The sequence below is a fragment of the Canis lupus genome, chromosome 9 (assembly GCF_048164855.1).
Source record: "Canis lupus baileyi chromosome 9, mCanLup2.hap1, whole genome shotgun sequence".
Classification (NCBI taxonomy): Eukaryota; Metazoa; Chordata; class Mammalia; order Carnivora; family Canidae; genus Canis; species Canis lupus.
In genome coordinates this window covers 71,656,614-71,679,285 of record NC_132846.1, presented here as the reverse complement: position 1 = coordinate 71,679,285, position 22,672 = coordinate 71,656,614, and the positions used below count along the sequence as shown (strand labels likewise).

The window sequence follows — 22,672 nt, the reverse complement described above, 5'->3', positions numbered from 1 at the left end:
ACGCTCCTCCGTATTTCCTGAAATTACTAAAGGTTATTTTTAGATTTTCACACATCATTAAACAACATTTTTGGATTCTATTTTTGTTTTCAAAACACAGAATATGTATCGCTGCTAACCATATTTGGCTATTTCCTTGATCTCACAGGGAGAAGACACCCATTATCAGAAAAAAAAATTACGCACTATATGTACCAGTTATGTAAATCCCTTGATCATATGCACAGGTATGCTCTTGGGGACTTGGTGGCTCTCAAATTAATAAAATGTATTAACATTCATTAAAAATAAAATGTGAAAGAATTTGAATGAGGCATAAATTAATTCTATCCTTCCTTTTTTATTGAATGCAGAAATGGAATATTTCACAGAGATGTAAAGCCAGAAAATATATTAATAAAGGTAAGAACTTCTATATTAAAAAATGCTATCAGAAGAAAGGTGGAATGGGAAACCTTTTTACTAGATAGGTTTTCAGTCCCAGATAGTTGGGTACCATGTTTGTTATGCTGTTGTTTTGTTTTTCTCCCAGTTTGGAAAAAGTAGTTTATTTAATAAGTGCTGTGAACGTAGCTATACCTCTGGAAGGAAATAAGGCACTCTTCTCTTACAATATGCAAACATAAACTGCAGGGGCAAAAATAAACTGCAGGCTGGCTCAGTTGGTGGAGCAAGCAACTCTTGACCTCGGGGTCGTGAATTTGAGCCCCATGTTGGGTATAGATGCTACTTAAAAAAAAAAAAAAAAGAGATCAGTAAACTCCATTCAGATTACCACTCCAAACCCTGTGTATGTGAAAGTGGAAGAGGCAGGATTTGCACTCAGGTCTGTCCTAGTCCGTAGCCACGTCAACTGTACATACTTAAAGCGTACAACTTACTAAGTTTGGGTGTGTGTAACACCCATGAAGCCATCATCACAGCTAAGCAAACAAACCTTTTGCCCCTGGAAGTTTCCCCCTGCTCCCTCATCATCCCTCCTTTCTGTTGTCCCCAAGGCAAAGACTGACTTTGTCATTATACATTAGCTTGCGTTTTCTGGAATGTTCTCTAAATGGCATCCTCTAGTATGTGCTCTTTCTTAGTCTGGATTTTTCCCTCTGTGTCAGCACTCTGCTGTTTATCCACGCGGTAGGGTGAGTGTCACACCGTTTGAAGTCCCACAGTTCTTGGCTGTTCTGTTTCTGCCATGATTTGTTCTCTCTGCATTTCAGTTTGGAAGTTTCTGTTGGTGCATCTTCCAGCTCACTGATTCTTTCCTTGGCTGTTTAGTCTGTGGCTGAGCTTATCAAAGTCATTTTTTATTTCTGTTAGCGTTTTTATTTCTAGTGCTTCCTTTTGATTCTTTCTTAGAGTTTCCATCTTTCTGCGTACATTTCCCATCATCTGCTTTTTCCACTGGAGCCCTTAACAAACCACTCATAGTGATTTTAAGTTTTCTGACTGGTAATTCCAAAATTCTTTTTTTTTTTTTAATTTTTATTTATTTATGATAGTCACAGAGAGAGAGAGAGGCGCAGAGACACAGGCAGAGGGAGAAGCAGGCTCCATGCACCGGGAGCCCTACGCGGGATTCGATCCCGGGTCTCCAGGATCGCGCCCTGGGCCAAAGGCAGGCGCCAAACCGCTGCGCCACCCAGGGATCCCTAATTCCAAAATTCTTAAATCCGTGCCACATCCGAAACTGGTTCTGATGCTTGCTTTGTCTCTGCAGACTGTTTTTGCTTTTCTTTTAACATGCTGTACAATTTTTTTTGGAGGTCCAACATGATGCACTGGGTAATGGGATCAGGTGAAAGGCCTTTGGAATGACGTTTCTTAATAACCTGGCTGGGAAACATGTTGTGTTTAACGTTTGCTCCAAATTCATTGACAGCCTGTACGTTCTTACCTGAATGTTGAGGGGTAAGCAAAATGGAAGAGATATCCCGAAACAGGTCTCCCTGGTCTGTCTGACTTGCTCCAAAGAGTCCGTGGCTCCGGAGAGCTGCCAAGCTCCCCAGCACCCCCCCTTCCCAGTGGAGAACAAAGCTGCCAGTGGAGCTGGACAACTGGGAAGTTAGAGACACAATAGGACAAATGAACCACTATGGTATTTGTTTCATTTGTAGACTCATGCTGTGACTTACAATTTTCCCAAACCTGTAGGCATTTGGAAATATTTGTGAAACATAACCAGAACATTTGTAAACGTATCTCACTGAGTAGAAACACTACTTGCTTATCTGTTAGAGGCATGTTCGGGTGCTTATGAAGTAATTTGTATTTTATAAGCTAGTTTCAATGCCAGTAACTTTCCCTTAGTGGATAAATATTTAAAGCAGTCTGTATTGTAACAGCTGCTTGATGAGATGTTACTTATCCTTGCTTTTCTCCCCTTGCAGCAGGATGTCCTGAAACTAGGGGACTTTGGATCCTGCCGGAGCATCTATTCCAAGCAGCCATACACAGAGTATATTTCCACCCGCTGGTACCGTGCCCCAGAGTGTCTCCTCACTGACGGGTTCTACACCTACAAAATGGACCTGTGGAGCGCTGGCTGTGTGTTCTACGAGATCACCAGGTAGAGCTGGGCGCGCTTCTTGTCTGAGGACTCCCACTCAGTGCCAGGGGACCTCTGTGTAAATGTCCTGAAGTGAGTCACATAACGGGGCTCAGCCGACCGAGTGGCTTCATGCCATCCCTTCCTTTACCAAACAGACTTTGCTGTCATCTGATGATGTGACTGTTTAACTTCACAGAAAATGTCCTAGGCTTTCATTTTACTTTTGGCCAAATGCTTTTCCTTGTTTATTTGTCATAAAGTACGAAGAATATCAGTTACTTTCCTCCTACCGGCATAACTTGGCCCTAGGTGGGTGGGCCTCCCCATTAGGCTTCATCTGTGAATGATTGATTAGCGAGTTCAGGGATAGAGTAAAAACATGCTTACTGCCACGGTGTGGGGGCGTGCCCTTGGGATATGTGAGCCTTGCCCCTGCTCCTGGGACCTACCCTAAGGGAGATGGTCTGTCAGGTAGGATGCACAGCTGGATTCTAGAAAACCCCAGTCATAACCATCCTCCCTGGCCTCCGTACCCCCCCCCCCCAGCCTTTGTGCTTCGCTGCCGATGGAGCAGTGGCCCAGGAGGAGGGAAGTGGGCTTGTCTCGCTCAGGAGTGAGTAGGACATGGGATTGAAGAGGCCTGTGGAGGGGGAGGGCCGGCACTCACCTGCTTGGAGTGGATTATTAAGGATGAGCAGGTGAATTTAATGTCTGGGTGACATGCGTCATAGGTGGGGACCTGGGTCATCTGCTTTCGCCAGCTCGACTGACCACTTCATAAACACAGACATGCATGTCCTTCAGGACACACCTGTTGATATTTGGAACAGGTGCTCGACATGTTTTTTTTTTTTTTAATTTCTGCCTGGGCGGGTTTTTTTCTTTTTTTTGATTGGTGTTCGACATATTAAATCTGGAAAGCCGAGTGGCAGTTTCATTGATGGTTAAAGTACCAACAGACAGTCCTTTCTGCTGTGCTGAAATCCCTGAGGGTGGGAAAGGACTTTGTTGTTGAGAACCTGATGACGGGCGTGCGGGCCAGCCTGCGGGGGTCCACATACACCTGGCCTGCCTGGGCTTTCCTCCTCTGTCCTATAGCCACGGACACGGTGGCTTTCCTGTGCAGAACTGCAGGTCCAAACGCTGCTTTGTGGCATGGCATGCAAACTGAATTTATTTATATCGGCCTGAAATCTTTTACCCACGATTCCAAAATCCATTAAAGCTCCAAAAACCAAAACATTCCTTGGACTTCATTTGTCAGCAAAACCAGACTTGACCCACCTGAATATCTGTTGAAAAACCTCTCCTGTGACAGGAGACTTGTGGAGGTTGTGTGTCACAGCGTGAATGTCACGTGGCACTGCAGAGATCCCAGGGTGTACAGAGAGAACGGAGCCATCTCTTAGAGTGACACCTACCTGTCAGGAAAGGAGGAACAGGCCTGAGGTGAAGGGGGAACGGAAACCCTGTAGCTGCAAGGAGTACCCCGCAGATGGGGTTGTGTCCTCGGGTTCCCGTGTGAGCTAGCTGCCTCACAAAGTGGGGGTCCTGGGATGAAGAGGGCACGGCCTGTCCTAACCACAGCCCCGTCCTGCTCTTCCAGTTTGCAACCCCTCTTCCCCGGAGCCAATGAGCTGGACCAGATCTCAAAAATCCACGATGTCATTGGCACACCTGCCGAGAAGACCCTCACCAAGTTCAAACAGTAAGTGTGGTGTGCACCCGACAGTCCGTGTGAACTTGCCCCCTGCCTGGGCTGGTGGTGGGAGCCAGCCAAGTGGACCAGGCTGCGCCTCTCTTGCTCTTGTAGGTCCTCCGTCTGCTTGGGTCCCCGCTGCTGCTGAGGGGGCTACAGGTTGGTGGGGGTGCCAGCGCAGCAGCTGCTCGGGGCTGTCGCCTCAGGAGTCTTGCCAGGGCCGCTCTCCCTCAGGCACCACAGAAGAGTTCTGGTGGTCTTGCTCAGGGCCTGCCAGTCAGGTTTTGTCCTCTGAATACTTACCCAGGACTGAGAGACCTGTGGGCAGAGAAGGTTCCCACACATAGGCTGTGCGTGGGGAGGACTGTGTGACGTCACCCAGCATTGCCAGCAACACTGATACCTAAACCAGGACTGGGTAGGGTTTGATTTGGTCAGCGATGCAGCTGAATCTGGGTTGCTGGGGGCTTCTACGGGGGTGGGCATCTCCGGGCCCTCAGGAGACAGGGAAAGACAACTATTCTGGATTCTTTCTTTTTCTACTTTTAAGCTTTATCTCTTTCTTCTCAGGTAAGAATGTGCTATTAGTCTTCTCGGGGAAAAGTCATTTTCCTACATTGATAGCACATCAGATTTCACAACGCCTGCCTCATTTCAACACATAGACTTTTTTGGGGCACCTGGGTGGCTCCATGCTGGAGTGTCTGCCTTTGGCTCAGGTCGTGATCCTGGGGTCCTAGGATTGAGTCCTGCATTGGGATCCCCACAGGGAGCCTTTGCCTGTGTCTCTGCCTCTCTCTCTGTCTCTCATGAATGAATGAGTGAATGAATGAATAAATAAAGAGATCTTTTAAAAAAAATAAAAAATAGAGTTTTATTTTTTAGAGCAGTTTTAGGTTCAGAGCAAAATTTAGTGGAAGGTCCACAGATTTCCCGTAGACCACCTGGGGGCATGGGGCACACACGGCCTCCCCCACCGTGGCCCTCCACGCCAGGATGGCACATCGGTCACCACCCAGGACCCCAGCTGACACATCATCCCCGCCCCAAGTCCTCAGTCTGCCCGCGGGATTCCTCTGCTGCTGCTGTACATTCTCTGGGTTTGGACAACTGCATGGTCACACCCCCTCCTTAGAGCGTAAACTGCTGTCACCAGTACAGGCCCCCGTAGAATCATGATGGCCAAGTGCTCTAAATAATGGCATGATCATTTATTATCATTGGGCTTTTAATACAGGTCGAGAGCTATGAGTTTTGATTTTCCTTTTAAAAAGGGATCAGGAATACCTCTACTGACAGCCAGCTGGTCCTCGCAATGCCTCTCCCTCCTGCACGCCATGGTGGCCTATGATCCTGACGAGAGAATCACCGCCCACCAGGCCCTGCAGCATCCCTACTTCCACGAGCAGAGGTGGGCGCCCGAGTGGGGCCGGGGCTGCCCCTGGCGGGGCGTGCTGAGGCAGCGGGTCCAGGACCAGCTCTGTCTTGAACTTGGGTGCCCCCAGGATGTACCCCTCCCTTTTCTGGTGTAGCCCCCCAAAAGGAGGCAATTAGCAGTCCGCGGCCGGGCAGGAGGGCTCAGTGGCTGCTGGAGGTTGGTGCCAAGGCTCCAGTGGTTAAGATTCCAGGAGGAGCCTGGTGCCCACCAGTGACAGCAAAGTCCCCTCGGTGTGAGGTTTGAGAGCTCGCTGCGTGGTACCTGGGGTGGGAGGAGCTGCCCGAGGGTGTCTCAGGCCACCTCTCTGTGCCCTCCTGCAGCCTGAGCGTGGGGGGATGTGTGAGGGTGACGCGTGACCCAGCCTCCATGGGCGGGGGCTGCGGGCCTCCGGCAGGGCCGTGTCCCCAGCTTGTGGGGCCGTCTCCAGGGGCTGAGACAAAGGAGGGAAGACAGGCTCCTCGTCACAGCTCACATGGGAAAGAATAGAGCAGTTTGGGGACAGGGAGAAGGCGCATGCACGGCGCGGGGCACGTTCTCAGGGGAGCGCACCCTCTCTCTCCCTTCCCTGTAGGGCAGCGGAGAAGCAGGCTGTGGCCAGCCACAGGAAAGCTTTCTTTCCAGAGCGCCCCGTGGCACCGGAACTACTCAGGAACGGCTGGCAAATTTCAAAGGAGGACAGAAAGCAGGTACCGAGCGAAGTCAGTGAGCGGCGAGCACCGGACGCCCTGGCGGCCTGTGTGTCTGCGGAGGACGCCCCGCGGCAGGCCAGGGGGCGCCCAGCACAAGGCCCGACCTGTGCCCGTGGCGTCTGCCGGGACGCGGGGAGTGTGGCCCCCACCGCTCCTGCCCCTTCTGTCCCACGAGCTGGGGGGACGGCAGCGTCCCGTGTGCACAGGCCAGGCGAGGAGAGGCAGGGTGCCAGGTTCTCTGGCAAAGTGCTTCACAGCTGTCACCTGCCTGTGCCCTCTGACTGACCCTCACAGGGGGCCAGAGAGGATGACACTGGCCCGGGTGACCCGGTGACAGGCCCACATGCCCCCACGCGTGCAGAGGGCCCCAGATGAGCACTCTCCTGGGTACAGATGTTTGCTTTAGGAACAGCAGCTTCCTTTTGCAGTGTTGTCATCCTTTGGCGCCCCAAGTGGTCCCCGCTGCTCAGCCCCCCAGTCCACATTCTGGGCTGGCACCGCACTGTGTGATGACCATGCCCTTCCGTCACTCAGCCCAGTGTCTCTCGAGTGTCAGTTCGTGCTAGGAGCTGAGGTCACAGCTGTATCTGCAGCCAGCCTGCTTTCTGGAACTACAGTCTGCTGTGTTCAGCGCCTGCCTGAGGTTCCACTTGACTGTGTAACAGGCTGGGTTTTTCAGACCCAATCTCCCGGTCTTTCCCCCCAAACATGCTTTTCTCCCTGCACCTTCCCTTTAAGGGTGGAAGCAGCTCCCTTTCAGCTGCTCAGGCCCCAAACAGTGCAACAGCATCCCCCACCTGAGCCTCCCTCATTCTGTCCTGCTCGGCCCTTCCCTCCTGGTGAGACGGCCGTCTGACCCGGTCACTCTTGCCGGCACCCAGCACAGTCCCCACACGTCTGTAGGGCACAAGCCACACAGGAAGCCTTTCCAGCTTTGTGGACCACAGTCCCGTCATAGCTGCCCTCTTTGGTGCCATGGAGGATACGTAAATGAACAGTGGGGCTCTGCCTTGGGAAAACGGAACACCGCGATTTGAACTTCACGTAATTGTTAACATGCCAGGAAATTGTTTTCAGCTCTTAAAAAATGCAGGCGTGCCTGGGTGGCTCAGTGGGTTGAGTGTCCAACTCTTGGTTTCAGCTCAGGTTGTCGTCTCGGGTTCGTGGGATCGAGCCCTGTAACAGGCGCTCCACTCAGCGGGGACAGAGTCTCTCCCTTCCCTTCTCCTAGATGGACAGACAGACAGACAGACAGATAGAATCTTCCAAAAAAAAAAAAAATTCTTAGCTCAGCAGCCACACTAACGCAAGGCCGGTGTCCGGGGTTGGAGAGGGGCACCAGGCAGCTGTGGCCCGTGGTGCGCTGCTGGGATCTCAGTGGCCTCCGTGGCGTCGGGCCAGGCCACGGGCGCTGCCCTGCGGGGCCGACTCCGCATGAGACTTGAGTGTGGAGGCTTTGCCTTCCGCAGGGGACTCTGAGCAGCCACGTCCCGGGGGTGACAGGGATACCGTCTGGTCATCGTATGGTCACACGTCTTGGTCAGGTTACATTAGGTGAAAGTCGTGCAAAAGAACTGCTCTTGTTTTTCCGAATTTCCATAAAGGGGACATCGTTGTACATTCACCCGACCTGTGTTTTGTTCCAAGAAACAGTCCCTAAGGCCAGGAGAGGACCATCCCAAGAGACCCGGACCGGCCTGCCCCACGGAACTGCCCAGACTGACGCTGTCAGGAGTGACCAAGCTGTCCTCGTACTCCAGCCCCGTGCTGCCCTCCGCGTGGGGCCCCGGGGCCCACAGGAAAGCCCCGGCACTGAGGCCCCTGAAGTGTGTGGGCGCCAACCAGAAGGTAGCCGTCCGCTAGCTCCCCGCCGCTCCCGCCCTCGCGCCCGCCCCGCTGAGCGTCTCCTGTTTCCTTTGACAGACAGACGCCCAGAAGGACATTAAGCCCAAACAGTACCACCTGCCCACGATAGAGAGGAAAGGCGGAGGCTACTGAGCAGCGCGGGCTCACCTGCGCGGAGCACGACCAGGTGCAGCTGGGCCGGGCCGTGACGCCGCCCGCCTCGGACGGAGGGCTCTGGGGACAGGCCTGGCGCCGTCCCCCCGAGGCCGCTGCCCCACAGGCCAGCCGTACCCACTCAGCCCGGAGCCCCCAGCCTGGGGCTCTTTGCACCCCGAGGGCAGCTGCACTGTACGTTCCAGTCGAATACATTCGTAAAACCACCTCATTCTGGGGTTTTTGAATTTCATTTTTGTAACCTAAGATTTTGGGACAGAATATTTTGTAATTTTTTAATCCAAATCCAAACAGAAGTCAGAGTTTACATGATGTGTGATTTAGGCTTGGTTTCACCACGCGCTCTGCGTGTCGAGCCTTTAGTCCAGCACCGGTGGTGCCGTGGCACGTTACAGCTTACAGATTACGCTCTTGGAGTTTTTATTAAAGAATAAGCTGTCGTTACAATAGTTTGATATTTTCTGAGTTAAACACGTGTCTTGACATCCATTTCTTTATTTTAGGTTGTGTGAGCATATTTGGGGAATTTATTTTGTTGGGAAGGCTTTGGTACAGCTTAATTTTGTGGCACATGGAAAGCCAGTAAGGACCCAGCACAGGCTCGGCCCGGGTGCCCCCGGGAGCTGCGGCCGGACGAGGCTGCCAAGCGCGAGGTGAGTCGGAGCGCCGGGCTTCCCCGAGGCCACGTCGCTTAGCTCTGGAGGCCCAGCCTTGCCTGTGAGTAGAGATGCTGCTTCCGATGGTGCTTTGCTTGGCTTCCGGGGTGCCGGCAGCAGGTTGGACACAGAAGGGAACCTGCCTCTCCGTGGGGGTGGGGGGTGGGGCGCTGCAGAGGAGCAGTGGTCCTGGGCCGCCTGTGGGCGGGGGCACGACCCTCCTGAGCCCTTTTGTCTTGGGATGTAACATAATGACACCTTCTTTTTCTCGTCTTCACAAACTTACAACGGTTAGAAGAAGCAAATTTCCCAGGTTAGTCTTCGGCCTCTTGTTCCCTCTTTTAAGACAAATCTGTGACAGTCTTCCATGTGCTCTCCGGTGGCCACGACCTCTGCACCCACCTGCCACCTGGGGGCAGATTCAAGACCAGACACCAGGCTATGGGGATGTTCAGAACTGGGTGCACACTGTGGAAGGGATGGAAAGAGCTTCCTCTGAACTGGTTTAACACGCTGGTGGGGCCTTCAGGATGCCCGATGGGGAAGGGGCATGGGGGACAGGCAGGGTGCCATTCAGCCTCTGCAGGGGATCTGGGAGTTCCAGGTCCCATGGGAGGAGGCCAGAGCCAGGTGGGGCTGCGGCCCTGCAGCAGGAAGGCCGGGGAGACAGGAGTGGGTGCCTGGGAACCAGGCCTCTGAGCCGCAGCAGCTCAGGGGGAGCGAGCTCCTGTCCTCCAGGATTGGCTCTAAGGACCCATTTAAGGACTGACAAGAATTTGTGTATTTAGGAAAACTGTTCCCCCCTTCATATGTATAAAATTTGAGCGGAAAATCTTTAAAGTTCTCCCGCATACCTCTGTGAGAAAGTGAACTTACCCCTCCCCCACGGGGCCTCTGGGGGGGCAGGCCAAGCCCTTTGGGGTGTGACCTGTGCAGCAAATGAAACTCTTTTGGCTTCATGTTGGTCTTTGGGATCCAAGTGCTGTGACACAGCCAGCCCAGGGCCCAGCCACAGGAGGCTCGGCTGCTCCAGCCCCGCGCACCAGTCTCCGTGGAGCAGCAGGGTGATCCTCCGGCCACGCTCGCGCTTCCTGCACCCATCGGCTCTCAGCATGGGAGCCAGTCCCGGGCAGCTGGAGTGGCTCTGGCTCACTCTCTGCCTGGCATCTAGGCCTGCGACAGGCACGGGAGGCCGCCCCAGCCTGCCGCCAGAGCCTGGGGGAGCCTCTGCTCACTCCCGGCTGGAAGGGTGGTGAAGGGGACGTGAAGGGGACATGAAGGCCGGCTGAGCCTTTGCAAGCAACGCTATTCCTGAGCACTTTTTGTTGCCAAAAAGCTCCAGAAGGGAAGCAGAGCCGAAGTCATGCTCCTCCATCACCCTGTCAAGTTGGCTCATTGTACAGCGTTTCCCAGCACCTGCCTGGTGCCCCAACCTCTGCTCTTCACCCACCAGGTCTTCTTGGTCTCAGCTTGAGAGGGCGCGAGGCAGGGAGGCACGAGCACACGCAGCCTGGCTGCCCCCAGTGTGGAGGTGTGGCCTGGTGCGCTGGTCCAAGGGTTCCAGGTCTGACAGCACCTTAGCCCTGCAAAGTCATGGAGCGGAAAAAGCAGAGGCAACGCCACCCAAGAGACCTGGGCTCTGCTGCCCCTGCCCCCCCACTCCCCCCAGGTGCTGAGGACACTCCTGGGCCTGCTCTTTGCTCTGGCCAGGCCACGCGGCCAGCCAGCAGCCTCGCTGACTCCACTCCCTGAAACATCTGTCTCCTTTTAGCTTCCCTTAGACCCATCCCCACACGTGGAGCATGCATGCACCAGCTCCCAAGGTGTAAGAAAGCTCAGGGCAAGAATAAAAGCAAACACAAGTCATACCAGGTGAGCTGAGCCTACTTGCACCTCTTTCCCTGGCTCCCGAGAGTCGTGACCGGCCTCGAGGCTGGCCTGGGTGCCGTCTACCCAGGGCCTGCTGAATGCTGCGTGTCTGTGGCAGCGGGGGTGGCAGCAGTTACACGGCACTCTGATTTTGGAAGCCAGCTTGGACGACTTGGCCAGGAACCAGTCTTAGGTACAAGAGCCATAGACGTGTTTCCAGTACAGATGCATCTACAGCAAATCTACACCAAAACGTCTGGCAGCTTCAGCGGAGACGGTCAGCGACGGTCTGTGAGCCTGCGGGAGGGGACAAGCAGGGGACAGAGCCTGGATGTGAATCTCAGGGCCAGTGGAAGCAGGGAGCACGGGCCAGGTCATCTGACCAAACTGAGGCTGAATTTGACACGTGACCGTTGCCCTCGTGCCGACCAGATTTCTACCTGTCACTTCACAGGAGACAGCACCACAGGATCACAAGATGAACTCTGGGCTTCATTTTCAAAGGCGGCCTTTGCTGGCCCGCAGCAGTATGTAGGCCTACTCGCGTGTCCCTGGGCCTGCATGGGTGGGGTCTTGTGTGATAGCAGCACCCAGGAGCCAGCGTTGGGACCAGGATGACATTTAGAATGTGCAGTTTTAACACGCAGGTCATTTTGAAGGTATATGATCTATCAGTTCTGACTCTTTCACTGAAACGACAGGGTGTCTTACTACTTCCTGGTGTCCCCGGGACCCAGAGGCTCTGCAGGCAGTGGGAGCTCCCAGTGGCTCGGCCCCGGGCTGCACTGGCCTCTCTGAGCAGCGACCGCGACCCAGGCTAAGGTGGCTGTCCCCGGCTGCACACACGGAGACCACGAACACGGTGTAGTTCTCGGACGGCGTGCACTCCGTTTTCTATCTCAGTCATGTGGACATGCCCCAGATTTTAGAGAAATGTCTTTCCAACACTGTGGTTTACGGTCACACCAAATAAAAACGTCTTCGAAGGACGCAATTGTGTACCACTCTGTAAAGCTGAGGGTATTCCGCTTGGAGCCATGCGGCATCGGGTTCCCGCCGTCGTGGAGTCTGCGAGTGGGTGGCTGCGGGTGTGACCTCCGATCGGACTTGTCCCCGGGCTGGTCTCAAGCAAACACCAGTCCCAGAAGACACTGATCCCAGATGCTCCCATGGGCCGGGCAGTCCTGCAGCCAACACGGCATTCCATCCGCATCAGAGGCACGTGTGGTCACGGGCTCTCGGCGACAACGGATGCGCTCAGGGACTTAGAGCCGGTCTCTCCTTCGGTTCGCTGGCCTGTCTGCACAGGCACAGCCGCCCACGGTGGCCACAGGCAGTGAGGCGGAAGGGCCCAAAGAGCCACAGAACCCTCCAGAAGAGCCGCTCTCGAGCAGCCTGTCCTAGGCTTCCAGGAAGAGGGTGGGGAAAAAGGATGAATCATTTTATCCCAAACTTTAATTGAACAAAAAGTTACATTAAAAATTGAGCCAACTTAATGGAAGATAAACAAATGGTATAATCAAGATAGTTTTAATATTAATATTCTTTCGTGAATTAGAAATATCACTCATAAATGATGGAAATTACTGGTGAAGTAACCACGTCCCCCAGTAGCAGAGTCACATCATTTATACATATAATACAGAGCTGACTGCATTGGAAACAATGGTATTAAAATAAATGTTAAGATTAAAAAAGAACATCTTCACACCCCAGAGGGTCGCTAGTCCATGAGACCCATGCTTAAAGTAAGTCCCTAATAGCACGAAACTATATTTTAAGTGCAAACAATTTGTAAAAATCTATGATTGCAGCATCCATCTTCTGGAATGACAGATTTAAGTCAGAAAGCCACAACTTCCTTCACAAGTACATTCCAGATTTTCTCTGACCACCTACGTGTAGAAAACATCAGTGCAAAAACAGTGAAGTACTATTTATAACAGTTGAACTTAAAGGGGATTTCTTGTCCAGGAAATAATTTTACACTATGTATATATGTATATATTTCATATATATATATATATATATATATATATGTATATATATATGGTTTTAATTACACTGAACTTTTGAGTAAAAAGCAAGAAAACCAAAATCGCATTTCTTATTTTTTACTGCAGCCCCAAAAGAATGATTTAAAAATGGGAACAGCTTCTTTGGGTGAAAGGCAGAGGGCGCCCTTGCGAGCGGGCCCCACGGGGGCCTCCCACGTGACTCCAGTGACCGCTGCCTCCGCGAGTGTCCGTGCTCGGGGCTGAAGTGCAGCTCCCGGTCCGTCCGCCGCTCCCGCAGGACCACGTCGGGCCGAGGGTTCTCGAGCAGTGGTGGGTCGCTATACTACAGTTCCACCTGGAGAGCTGGCCTGGTTTTGGGATGACAATAAACCCTGCAAACAAAGCAGTTTACATTAATCCAGCAAAACGGGGGGCAGCCAAGAAAGCCACACTCATCCTTTGCCAGCGGGTTCACATGAGCAAAGTCATTTCTGTCCAGCTGGTAGCCAGTATTTGAACAAATCCTCCATTTTTCATCTACTTAATTCTTATCCACGTCATTGTGTCACCTGCCTCACTGCTCAGGATCCACTGGGCCTGGCCCCGCCTGGGGAGCAGCAGGTACCTCTCGGGCCTGGGCTCCTCGGGACACTGTGGGCCCAGAGGCGGGGGCAGCGAGCCGGTGGCCGTTCACCACCTTCCCCAGAGGCCCCGGCTCAGGACCCGGTGAGGCCCCCAGGAGAGGCCGTGGCCTGGAGCAGCTCACAGCGCTGCCCTCGGACCTCACGCCTCGCCCCACAGCTGGTCGGCCACACAGATGGGGCTTAGCACTGTCTAAAGGTGTCTTCCTCCTGCTGGCGGGGCGGGGGGGGCTCACTTTCTCTGGCTGGGGTGTGACGTGGTGCCCCCTGACCAGTGTCCAGGGCTCAGCAGGTAGATACTGAAGGATCTAGGCCCTGGGCTGTGTTCGATTTGGGGACAGGGTGCAGGAGGTGGCGTGCAGGTCACCAGGGTGGCCTCCACGGAGAGGCAGGGCGCCTGGGGCAGTGCAGGCCTGAGCTGGGGCACCTGGCAGCCAGCCCCGCACACGGCAGTGTCTACACTTCTTCGCACTCACTGGGATGCACGCACGTAATTACATCACCATTTGGCGTTTATTAAGCATTTTAAGGTCACCGTGGAGTGACACTGAACCCACAAGTTTTCAGTTCCGCGAACACAGACTTAAGCTGTCCTAAAACCTGCTGCAGCGGGTTAGGTTAGCTGGTGACACAGGACGAGCGGACCGTGGACGCACACGGAGGGGTGGCCCGTGACACCGGCCTTCAGCTCTGCCCACGCCCGGGGGCAGGAAACTCCCTGTCCCGCCGCCACTCTGCGCAGCTCTACCCCGTTTCTACCCCGTTTCTTACAAGGCCGTGTGCTCAGCGGGACGCGATCGGGGCCGGGAGCGCGGGAGAGACGCTGACCCGCTCGGACCTCCGGGAGCCCTGCCCTGGGACGCTGACTTCCTGGGGGCGGGGGGGGGGGGGCAGCACGGCCCGAGCCCCTTCCCGAGGATGCTCTGCCTCCCAGTCCCCAAGCTTCCAGGGGGTTCGGATCACAGGAGGCGGTTCCCCGGAGCCATAGGCTGTCGGGGACCAGGGCGGCGCCTACAGGACGAGGGGTCCCTTCCTCCCCGCGAGAGCGGGCCTGTGCCCCTAACGGGAGCGGTGGGCCAGCGGGGACCGGGCGCCCGCAGTTGTCACCCTTGCCCACGGGACAAGGCAGGCCTCACGTGACGTTTAAAATTCTAGTAGCACGTGGAACACTGAAGAGAAATGAGATTCCAATATATTTAACCCCGTATATCCCATATTATCACCTCGACAGGTAAGGCCTCTCAGTGGCATGTGTTGTGTCCCCACTTGGAACGCGGTGGCACCCGCGGGCTTGCAGCGACCCCGCCCCGCGCCCTCCCCGGGGCCGCCCCGCAGTGCCGCCCAGCCTCGGGGCCGCGGGAGCCCGCTCTCCCCTACAAAGCCGCCGGCCCGAAGCCTCCGCCCCGCGAGAACCACCTCCCTGCTGTCGTCCTGTCGCATGACGCCCAGGGTCCCAAGGGATCGCCAGGGTCCCCGAGGCCAGCAACCGCCCCCACCCAGCCTGCCTGCCACCGCCTCCCGGAAACCCCCAAACCCCTGGCTGCCAAAGGGCCCCCAGGGCGCAGGTGAGGGTCCCGCCCTCGGCCCGAGCCCCGCAGGTAGGCGGCGCCTGCTCGAGGCGTCGGGGGACACTGCCCTTCAGACAGAGACGTCCAGGTCCCCTGATTTCTACCAGCTGCGCTTCGGTCTACAGGTTCCCTGGGGACAAAGGGAAAGATGGGCCACACGCGGGCCCCATCACGCTCCCGCCAGGAAGCTGCGCGGCGGCCCCGTGGTCACTCCTGGGGGCGGGGGGGGGGGGGGGCCCTGAGCGAAGAGCAGGCCCCGGCCCCGGCCCGCGGACCCCGCCGCCTCCCCGAGCGCAGCTGTCCTCGGGAACCCGCCCGTGGCTGCCGTTACCGGCGCGGGGACAGGTCCTGAATCTACTACGGAGCGAGCCGCCTGCGCTCACCGGACTTGCCGTCCTATTCCTGCGAGAGATTTCTCTGAAAATGAAGTGAGGAGCTACTCTGGCTCTTAGTCACGCAGAGGCCAAGCGGCAGGTATCTGTGAAGTGAGGTCCCTTTCGCCGTCCCGCCGGGGATGCCTTTCCCCAGGCCCTCGGCCCAGGTGGCTGCCCCGCGTGGCAGGGACCCCAGGGCACGCGAGCCGGAGGAGGGGAAGAAGGGGCCCCTGCCTGCCCCCCGCCCCCAGCTGGGCGGCAGACCTGATGCCCCACGACGGGTCACGCCGAAGGTGACACACTCCCCCAGAGAGGCCACTCAGCCTGGTCTCTAAAGAGAAGAGTCACCTGGGGAAGACGATGCTCTTTGCAGACATCGGGGAGCGAGGCTTTCTCCGCACGAGAGGCTCTGGGGCGGGTGCTGGGAGACCAAGGCGCTCGGCTGGAGTCGCGTCCAGAGGGTCCCTCCCAGGCTGGCGCCCCCCCAAAGTGACAGGCTGGTTTGGAGGCCCCAACACTAGAGGAGGGGGGGGATCAAGTGCCCGACAGGCTCTGTCCCTTGCAGGAAACTCACGGGTCCAGAATCGACGGTTTCCTTCAACAGGCAGCCCCCCACGGAAGGAGGGACCTAGAGCATTTTTTCAAGGCACAAACTATTTTTAAAAGATCAAAATGCCGCGCGAGTCCTTTTAAACCTGAAATCTACTCCATGCTGGGGAGAAACACGTCCTGCTCCCAGGTCGGAGGCGGCCGCCGTGAGGGCGCCACCAGCGCAGCGCTCCCTGCTCGGGGCAGCTCAGCATCAGACGCCAAGTGCACCTGGCGGCCCTGGAGTCCGGGGGCTCAGCGGGGGGTCAGCGGGGGGCTCAGCAGGGGGCTCAGCAGGGGCTCAGCAGGGGGTCAACAGGGGGCCAGCAGGGGGTCAGCAGGGTCAGGGAGGCACTGGGTCCAGGCCCCAAGGGAGCCTAGGCCCTGACCCAGGGCGCAGTCCTACATTCACCTCTCTCGGCCTCTGGGGAACTTGCACATCTGGGCTGGGGTCCTGGCCTTGAGGTGTTGGGGGGCCAGGACGTCCGGGCGCCTTCCCCACCACCCCCTCCGCAGCGGGGCCTCAGGGCCTGGCATCCTAGGCCGCCCCGGGAGAGCGCTCCTCCCTCCTCCACGCCCCGGAGGCCGCGGGCAGTCGGGCAGCCGGGACAGGCCGGAGCCGGGCCGCTCGCCACGCCAGTACCTCCGACACGGCGAACATTTCCTTTAGTACATTTCTCCTTCTCCTTCGCTCCTGTTCGTTTCCTGTCCGCGAACACAGGGCTGCCCCCCCCCACGCCCCGCCCCCCGGCACCTCGGACCCGCGTGTGCGGGAGTCTCGAGCTGGGAGAGTGACGAGAGCAGCCAAAAACCAAGACAGTGAAACAGAAACGTGATTTTCTTAAAACGATAAATTAACAATACTGATACGAAAGCTTCACTAATTATTTTAACAGTTAAGAACTTAACATTTCATGGTAGGAAGACTATCAAATTTATTCATCAAGAAATTAGATGAAAATGTAAAAAAAGGAAATGCAGATTTTACTTTTGGTTTTCATTAAAGATAAATAATCATACAATTTTATACAACGTCACCTAACATAGCAGTCTTTAATAAACTTAGATATACAGAAATTAAAAAATGCAGGAAATTCTTCCTTTTACACTTTGAGAGGCAGCAGTGTGAGCACAACACGAAGTTCATGTAACAGGTGCAGCAATGCATCGGTCAACGCTGGGGGGCGGGCATTTTCACACGGCTTTGAACTTGGGCTCTGAACACAAATGCTTTTCAATGCGAGACACGCACTGTCCTGGCCTCCACTCTCCAGGCTGCCGTCTACGCTCACGGGCCATCCCTGGGGCCAATGATGACTGGGACAGATGACAGTCCCCAGCATGGCTGACACCGCCAGGTTAGGTGTCAGGCCCACAACACATGCGCAGAGGCTCCCCGCTGCAGAAGGAAACCCCGACAGCGGACACACCAGCACAACAGGAAAGTCAGTCAGAGGCCACGGACTGGTTGGCCTCGGCCGAGCCGTGGGTGCAGAAGGGACGCCGAGCTCCGTGCAGCTCTCCCGGGAAAGCCATTTGGACTCTGCTTCTAAGTCTTCCTCGGACAGTCAGATACACAAACGCAGCATCTGGGTTTCCCAAAGGATTCCTTCTCCAGCCCTCCCTGTCCCTGTGGCTTTTCCCCTCACACTTTGAGCTTCCCCAACAAAAAACCCAAAAGCCTCCCTGCCAAGGCCGGAGGTGTGAACCCTGGACGCAGGTGAAGGCATCTGATAAAGCAGCTTCACCAATCTCTGCTCAAACTCAACACTTGACAATGTCTTAATAATGCAAGCTGCACCACAGGACGTGGAAGGAGTGAGGGAACTTGCCAGCTAGGACTCGGGTGTTAAGCCCAACAGCGAAGCCTGAGTCCCCCTGGGCCGCATGTGCATGCCCATAAAGGCAGGTCAAGTCACGTGGCGTTTTGTTGCTCGTGGCTTCCAAATGGCTGGGCAGTAATCACGGTGACTGCTTACGTGTTTCCCACTCCTGCCCTGTCCTATCCTAGGTGTTTGTCCTCAGTCCCAAGGCAATGGCTCACAGGACACGTCAAAAATGCTAGAAGGTTCGATCAGCACAAAAGACAAAATTAAGACTCTTTATCACTATTTAAGTGAATTTAGAACCCAAAGTTAAAAAATTGGCCTGCTCCCCCTTACACGTTTGCTTTTAAAAGGTGGCAGAGTTTTCCAAAGGCAAGGTTCCTTCTCTGGGATATTAACCTCCTGCCCCCGAGGAAGAGGAGAATCTAAGACGAGGGCTGGAGTTGCCAGCGGGCTTAGAAGCCCGCCCCCCAAAGCCACAGCAGGGCAGGGCAGGGCAGACGGGATGGACCCTCAGAGGGCTCCGGTCCCTGCACGCAGGCTGGGGGGAGCAGGCTTCGAGGGCCACTCTGCGCTTTTCTTCAGCGCCCGGCAGACAGGCTGTGCCGGCCAAGGGTGGTCCGCCTTTTGCCCATAGCGATTTCACTCCAGAGGTGAGGTCAGAAAAGATATTCTTGCTCAGGATAATGTTTAAGCGAGAACACTGAACAGTATCAAATGAGGAAGCTCAAAGCTTGGTGAGCAAACTGCAAAAGCGCTCCCCAGATGTGTCCTTGTGGCCCTGGGCCTTCCGCACCTGAGACCCGGTCCCCCGTGGGCCCCCTCCCCGCATCCCAGGGCTGCAGGAGCCACTGACAGAAGCGAGGCCCGCCCCTCCAGCGCCCTCTTCTCAAGCTGCGGGCAGCTTTGGGCAGCTTTAGTCCTGGTCTCGGAGAACACCTCACATTCTGTCCTCCTGACTGCAGGAAAAGTGCTCTGCAGGCTGTCGAAGAAAGGGGGTGGGTGTCAGAAGGGCCGGCCATGCAGCCCCTCCCCAGCACCTGACACCCAGCAACGGGGGCCCAGAGAGGGGATAGGGACAGACTTCAAGGATACACTCGCCAGCAGAAACTGGAAGAACAAGATTGTGACCAAGCCCCAAATCCCAAACTGTGACGTGACCACAGTTTTTAAAACGGAGTGGAGGTGGGGGACAGGAGAGAGACACCCCGGGCTTCTGTTAGCACGTTTCAGAGCCTGATTTTACGGGAACAATCATCTCTTGCCTCTCCCACACCCAACCCAACAGACTCCTCCTAGGTATACCAGTCACCCCCGGTGCCCCCGAGCCACCCCTCTCCTTCATCGCAGCCTGCGCAGCTGAGCGTGCCAAGGGGTGTGTGGGATCAGGAAGCGCCTGGTCCATAGAAAGCGCGCACATCACACATTCCTGCCAGCAGCGCAGGCAGCGGCAGCCAGTGAGCAAGGCACTCAGAACCGAAAGGTCACAATAAGCGTCCCAATAAAGGCTACTTACCTGGGATCAGCCATTCATTGCCTGGGCCAAATACAAAGTCCTGAATTTTGAAACTGCATACTCAATGCCTCAGAAGCATTTGAAATGAAATTTCTAGAACCATGTGGGTACATAAAATTGCACCTGGAGTGTTGGCTCTGATTCTCTCCGTCTGACATCTCAATTTAGCCTCCAAAGTTGAAACAGTCCACAAGGACGCTGTCTTTGCTACCTTAGGTCACTTAACATTTAGGAACAAAGGACCGTATCTTAAGAGCAAACAGGACATTAACACATATACCTGTGGACATCATGCATAAACGGGGGGCGGGGTGGGGGTGGGATGCCCCGGGAAGGCCTCCTCACTTCTCCTGTGCTGGAACACTGCCATCCAACAGAAACCCCTCCCATTTCAGGAGCAGGATGGGCAGGGCGGACGGATTGGGTGGGAACTGGGTGGGGTGGAGGGGTGGCATGAGCAGGCCCAGGGAAGTGGGGGCTGGCCTTCCGGGAGGGCTGCATTAGAGCGCACAGAGCTACTGCTCCGTCACCACAGCTGAACACTGCAGAGAAGCGAATGTCTCCAGGAGCCCACTTGGCTGAACTGCATCCACTACTCAAACAAGTGTAAACAATCAGCATCTCTACGTTTAATTATAAAGGCGTGCAAAACAGTAAACAAACTGAGATGACCAAAATAAGTTAACAAGGTAACCATCATCTTGACAGGAAACACGTAGCTCAAAGAACCATCTCCCCCCGACGTGAAACTGGAATTTGAAATTCCTCACACAGCCGATAAGGACCACAGGCATCAGAACTGTGCAGGCCCCACGGAAGCAGCTACCCGTTACGGGAGCTCACGCAGGCGGCTGAGAGGCCAGCAGTGAGACACGCCGGGTGGAAGCCACCAAGGACGGAGCCCGAGCGGGATCACGGCAGCCACCCCGGGATGAGAAGTCTGGGCAGGAAAACAAAACCCAAACCAGGGCAACCTCGGGAAGCATGTTGACCCTCGGGGAGCCTGTCAGTCTTTACAAAACAAGGCCTCTGTCCTGGGCCTTCCTGACCAAAAACAACAGCAACAAGAACAGCAACAACAACAACAGCAACAACAAAAAACCCCACAGAAAACCACCAAAGAAACCAAAACCTCCTTTCCCTTGTTGGAAAAAAAAAACATAAGCGAAGCGCATCCAACACAAAAGGTCTTGGCTTATGTGGCAAGAGGCACTTCTGACAAGCGCTGCTGGCGGTTCGGCCGCGGCTCCGGGAGCTGTCCAGGCTCCGAGGAATGTGGGTGTTTATTCAGTGCACAGAATCTCAATCAAAGTGCTACAAACTGCTTCTTTGAAAAAAGATGTTTATTAAACAATTTTAATTGTCATAAAATGACTAAAATGGGTTTTAAAAATTAAGGCTCTTCTCTTTCTGTGGATTGCCAGAACAATGTAAAAATAATATCAATCAACCCTGCTGAATGCTTTGTTCCTAAAGTTAAATTTCATAGATTCCTAAACATTTTATGACTAAGATAAAAACCGGACTATAAATGACAGTTAATGGCCGTCTGCACTGAACACGCTCTGATCAGGTGTACAACATCCTAATTGAGTAGTTAAGCAAAAATATTCCAGTTAAAGCAGAAATTTTAATTTTAGCATTTTAAAGTCATTGTTTTCCCACACTGTCATGATTTTCCTAAAGTCGAAATAGTCTAATACAGGAGCGCTAACCTTGGGACTCTATATACTCCCAGGAGGGTGACTGACTTGGCTGGCAATTAGTTTGATTATATTTTTTTAAACGTTCTAAGTTGAATTATCAAATGATTCAGAATTACATGGCATGCAGTATCCAAAATTATGGCTCTGATGCATTTAGATTTACATTAAGAGTAAGAAGTGCCATTCACATTCATTGTACACCCCGCCCCTCCCACAAGAAAAAAAATCACTACCTATTCAAGTTCTAGATCTGGTGCAGCATTAAGGGTTAAAACTTACCACTTTACCAGGCCTTCCCCATGTGCAAATAAATCCCTCCTGACAAGCAGTGACTATACAGTCTTCAAGAAAAATTAACACAGTCAGTCTTTCGTGTGCTATCTTTTTACAGATGAGCGGCTCTAACAAGGGGACGTCTTCCATCCGAGGACACAGGGGCGTCCCCAGAGTCTTTGCTGGGTCCGTTTTGGTTTTAGTAACCAGGTTCAGTTTGTCACTGCTCTTGCTGGAAATGTGTCCCATGCTGTGGTTTCGCTTGTGGTCCTTCTCGTGGTGCCTGTCCTTCCGGTCGTGCAGGGAGAGCGTCGCAAATTTGCTGACCCCAGAAGCGACGGCCCCGTCAGCGACGCTGCTCTTGCTGCCGGCGCTGGAGACGGTGGAGTGTGGCAGGCTGTTGGAGCGGGGCAGGGGCGGGGGTGCGGAGTTGCCCGGTGTCGTGACGCTGTTCCCGGTGCTACCGGCGGGCGGGCTCGTGGCATTCATGACATTGGTGTGTGTCCTTGCTCTTGAAAGGGGCTGGTGAGGGAAAAGGATGTCTTCCGTGAGGTCCCAGAGGCAGAGCTGTGTGTCCTGGCCCACGGAGCCAAACCGGTATGTAACGCTGACGGGGCGGCTCTCAGCAGAGTTCCGTTTGGATAGCCGGGACTGCGTGCTGTTCGCCCGGTCTCGGCCAAAATGAAGAAGGTCCTGGAAGTCCTCGTCGCTGCCACTAAACTCCATTGGGTCGCTCTCTTCCACGCTCGTGGTATAGGGGTCGAATGCCACGACGCTGACCCAGGATTTGTGCCCGTGGCCTCGAGCTATCACTCGGCAGTCCACAAAAGACCAGACCGTCACCAGGTCGTCCTCGCCGCCCGTCACGATGTACTTGCCATCCGGGCTCCAGCACACACACAACAAGCCTCCGAAGTAGCTCTTCATCGTACCGTGCAACTCCACCGAGTCAAAGTTGAACACGCGCAGAAACCCATCCTGGCTCACGCATGCCAAGAACTTGCCATCTGGGGAGAAAGCAAACTCGTTGAGGGCCCCCTCGCCCACCGTCCACTTAAGGAGAGGGTTCCTCGTGGATTTGCTCTTGCAAGTGTGTACGGCAAAGCTCTCACCCTGCTTCAGAAGCTGGTAGTGGGGGGCTGTGGTGCCACAAGTGTGCTCCACATTATACAAGTACATGTTCCCACTCGCATGGGCTACTAGGAAAAGGCTTTCCGAACCGGGAACCCATTTGACACAGGTTACGCGTGACTTGTCTATTAGTCTCT

General features: G+C 54.7%; 2 protein-coding genes across 24 annotated transcripts in view; one reads left to right on the top strand and one right to left on the bottom strand.

Moving 5' to 3' along the window:
- Positions 1-13,315, top strand: part of MOK (MOK protein kinase) — a 62,492-nt gene extending 49,177 nt beyond the window's left edge. For 4 of the 6 annotated variants that reach the window (XM_072840008.1, XM_072840007.1, XM_072840009.1 and 1 more), the window contains 8 exons: positions 149-227; positions 354-402; positions 2,385-2,563; positions 4,152-4,253; positions 5,482-5,655; positions 6,254-6,368; positions 8,019-8,219; positions 8,295-8,837. In XM_072840008.1, the coding sequence (XP_072696109.1) occupies positions 149-227; positions 354-402; positions 2,385-2,563; positions 4,152-4,253; positions 5,482-5,655; positions 6,254-6,368; positions 8,019-8,219; positions 8,295-8,369 (974 nt within the window). In that variant the 3' untranslated portion in view covers positions 8,370-8,837. Of the gene's footprint in view, positions 1-148; positions 228-353; positions 403-446; positions 2,093-2,384; positions 2,564-4,151; positions 4,254-5,481; positions 5,656-6,253; positions 6,369-8,018; positions 8,220-8,294; positions 8,838-8,893 lie in introns of those variants that run through there. The other 2 variants (XR_012037256.1, XM_072840011.1) reach the window with 2 other exon arrangements.
- The window catches only part of WDR20 (WD repeat domain 20), a 61,822-nt gene continuing 51,579 nt past the window's right edge, over positions 12,430-22,672 (bottom strand). For 10 of the 18 annotated variants that reach the window (XM_072839988.1, XM_072839983.1, XM_072839987.1 and 7 more), the window contains 2 exons: positions 21,411-22,670; positions 12,430-13,304 (listed from right to left, as the gene is read on the bottom strand). In XM_072839988.1, coding sequence (XP_072696089.1) covers positions 13,251-13,304; positions 21,411-22,670 — 1,314 coding nt within the window. In that variant the 3' untranslated portion in view covers positions 12,430-13,250. Of the gene's footprint in view, positions 13,305-16,906; positions 18,892-21,410; positions 22,671-22,672 lie in introns of those variants that run through there. The other 8 variants (XM_072839998.1, XM_072839997.1, XM_072840003.1 and 5 more) reach the window with 5 other exon arrangements.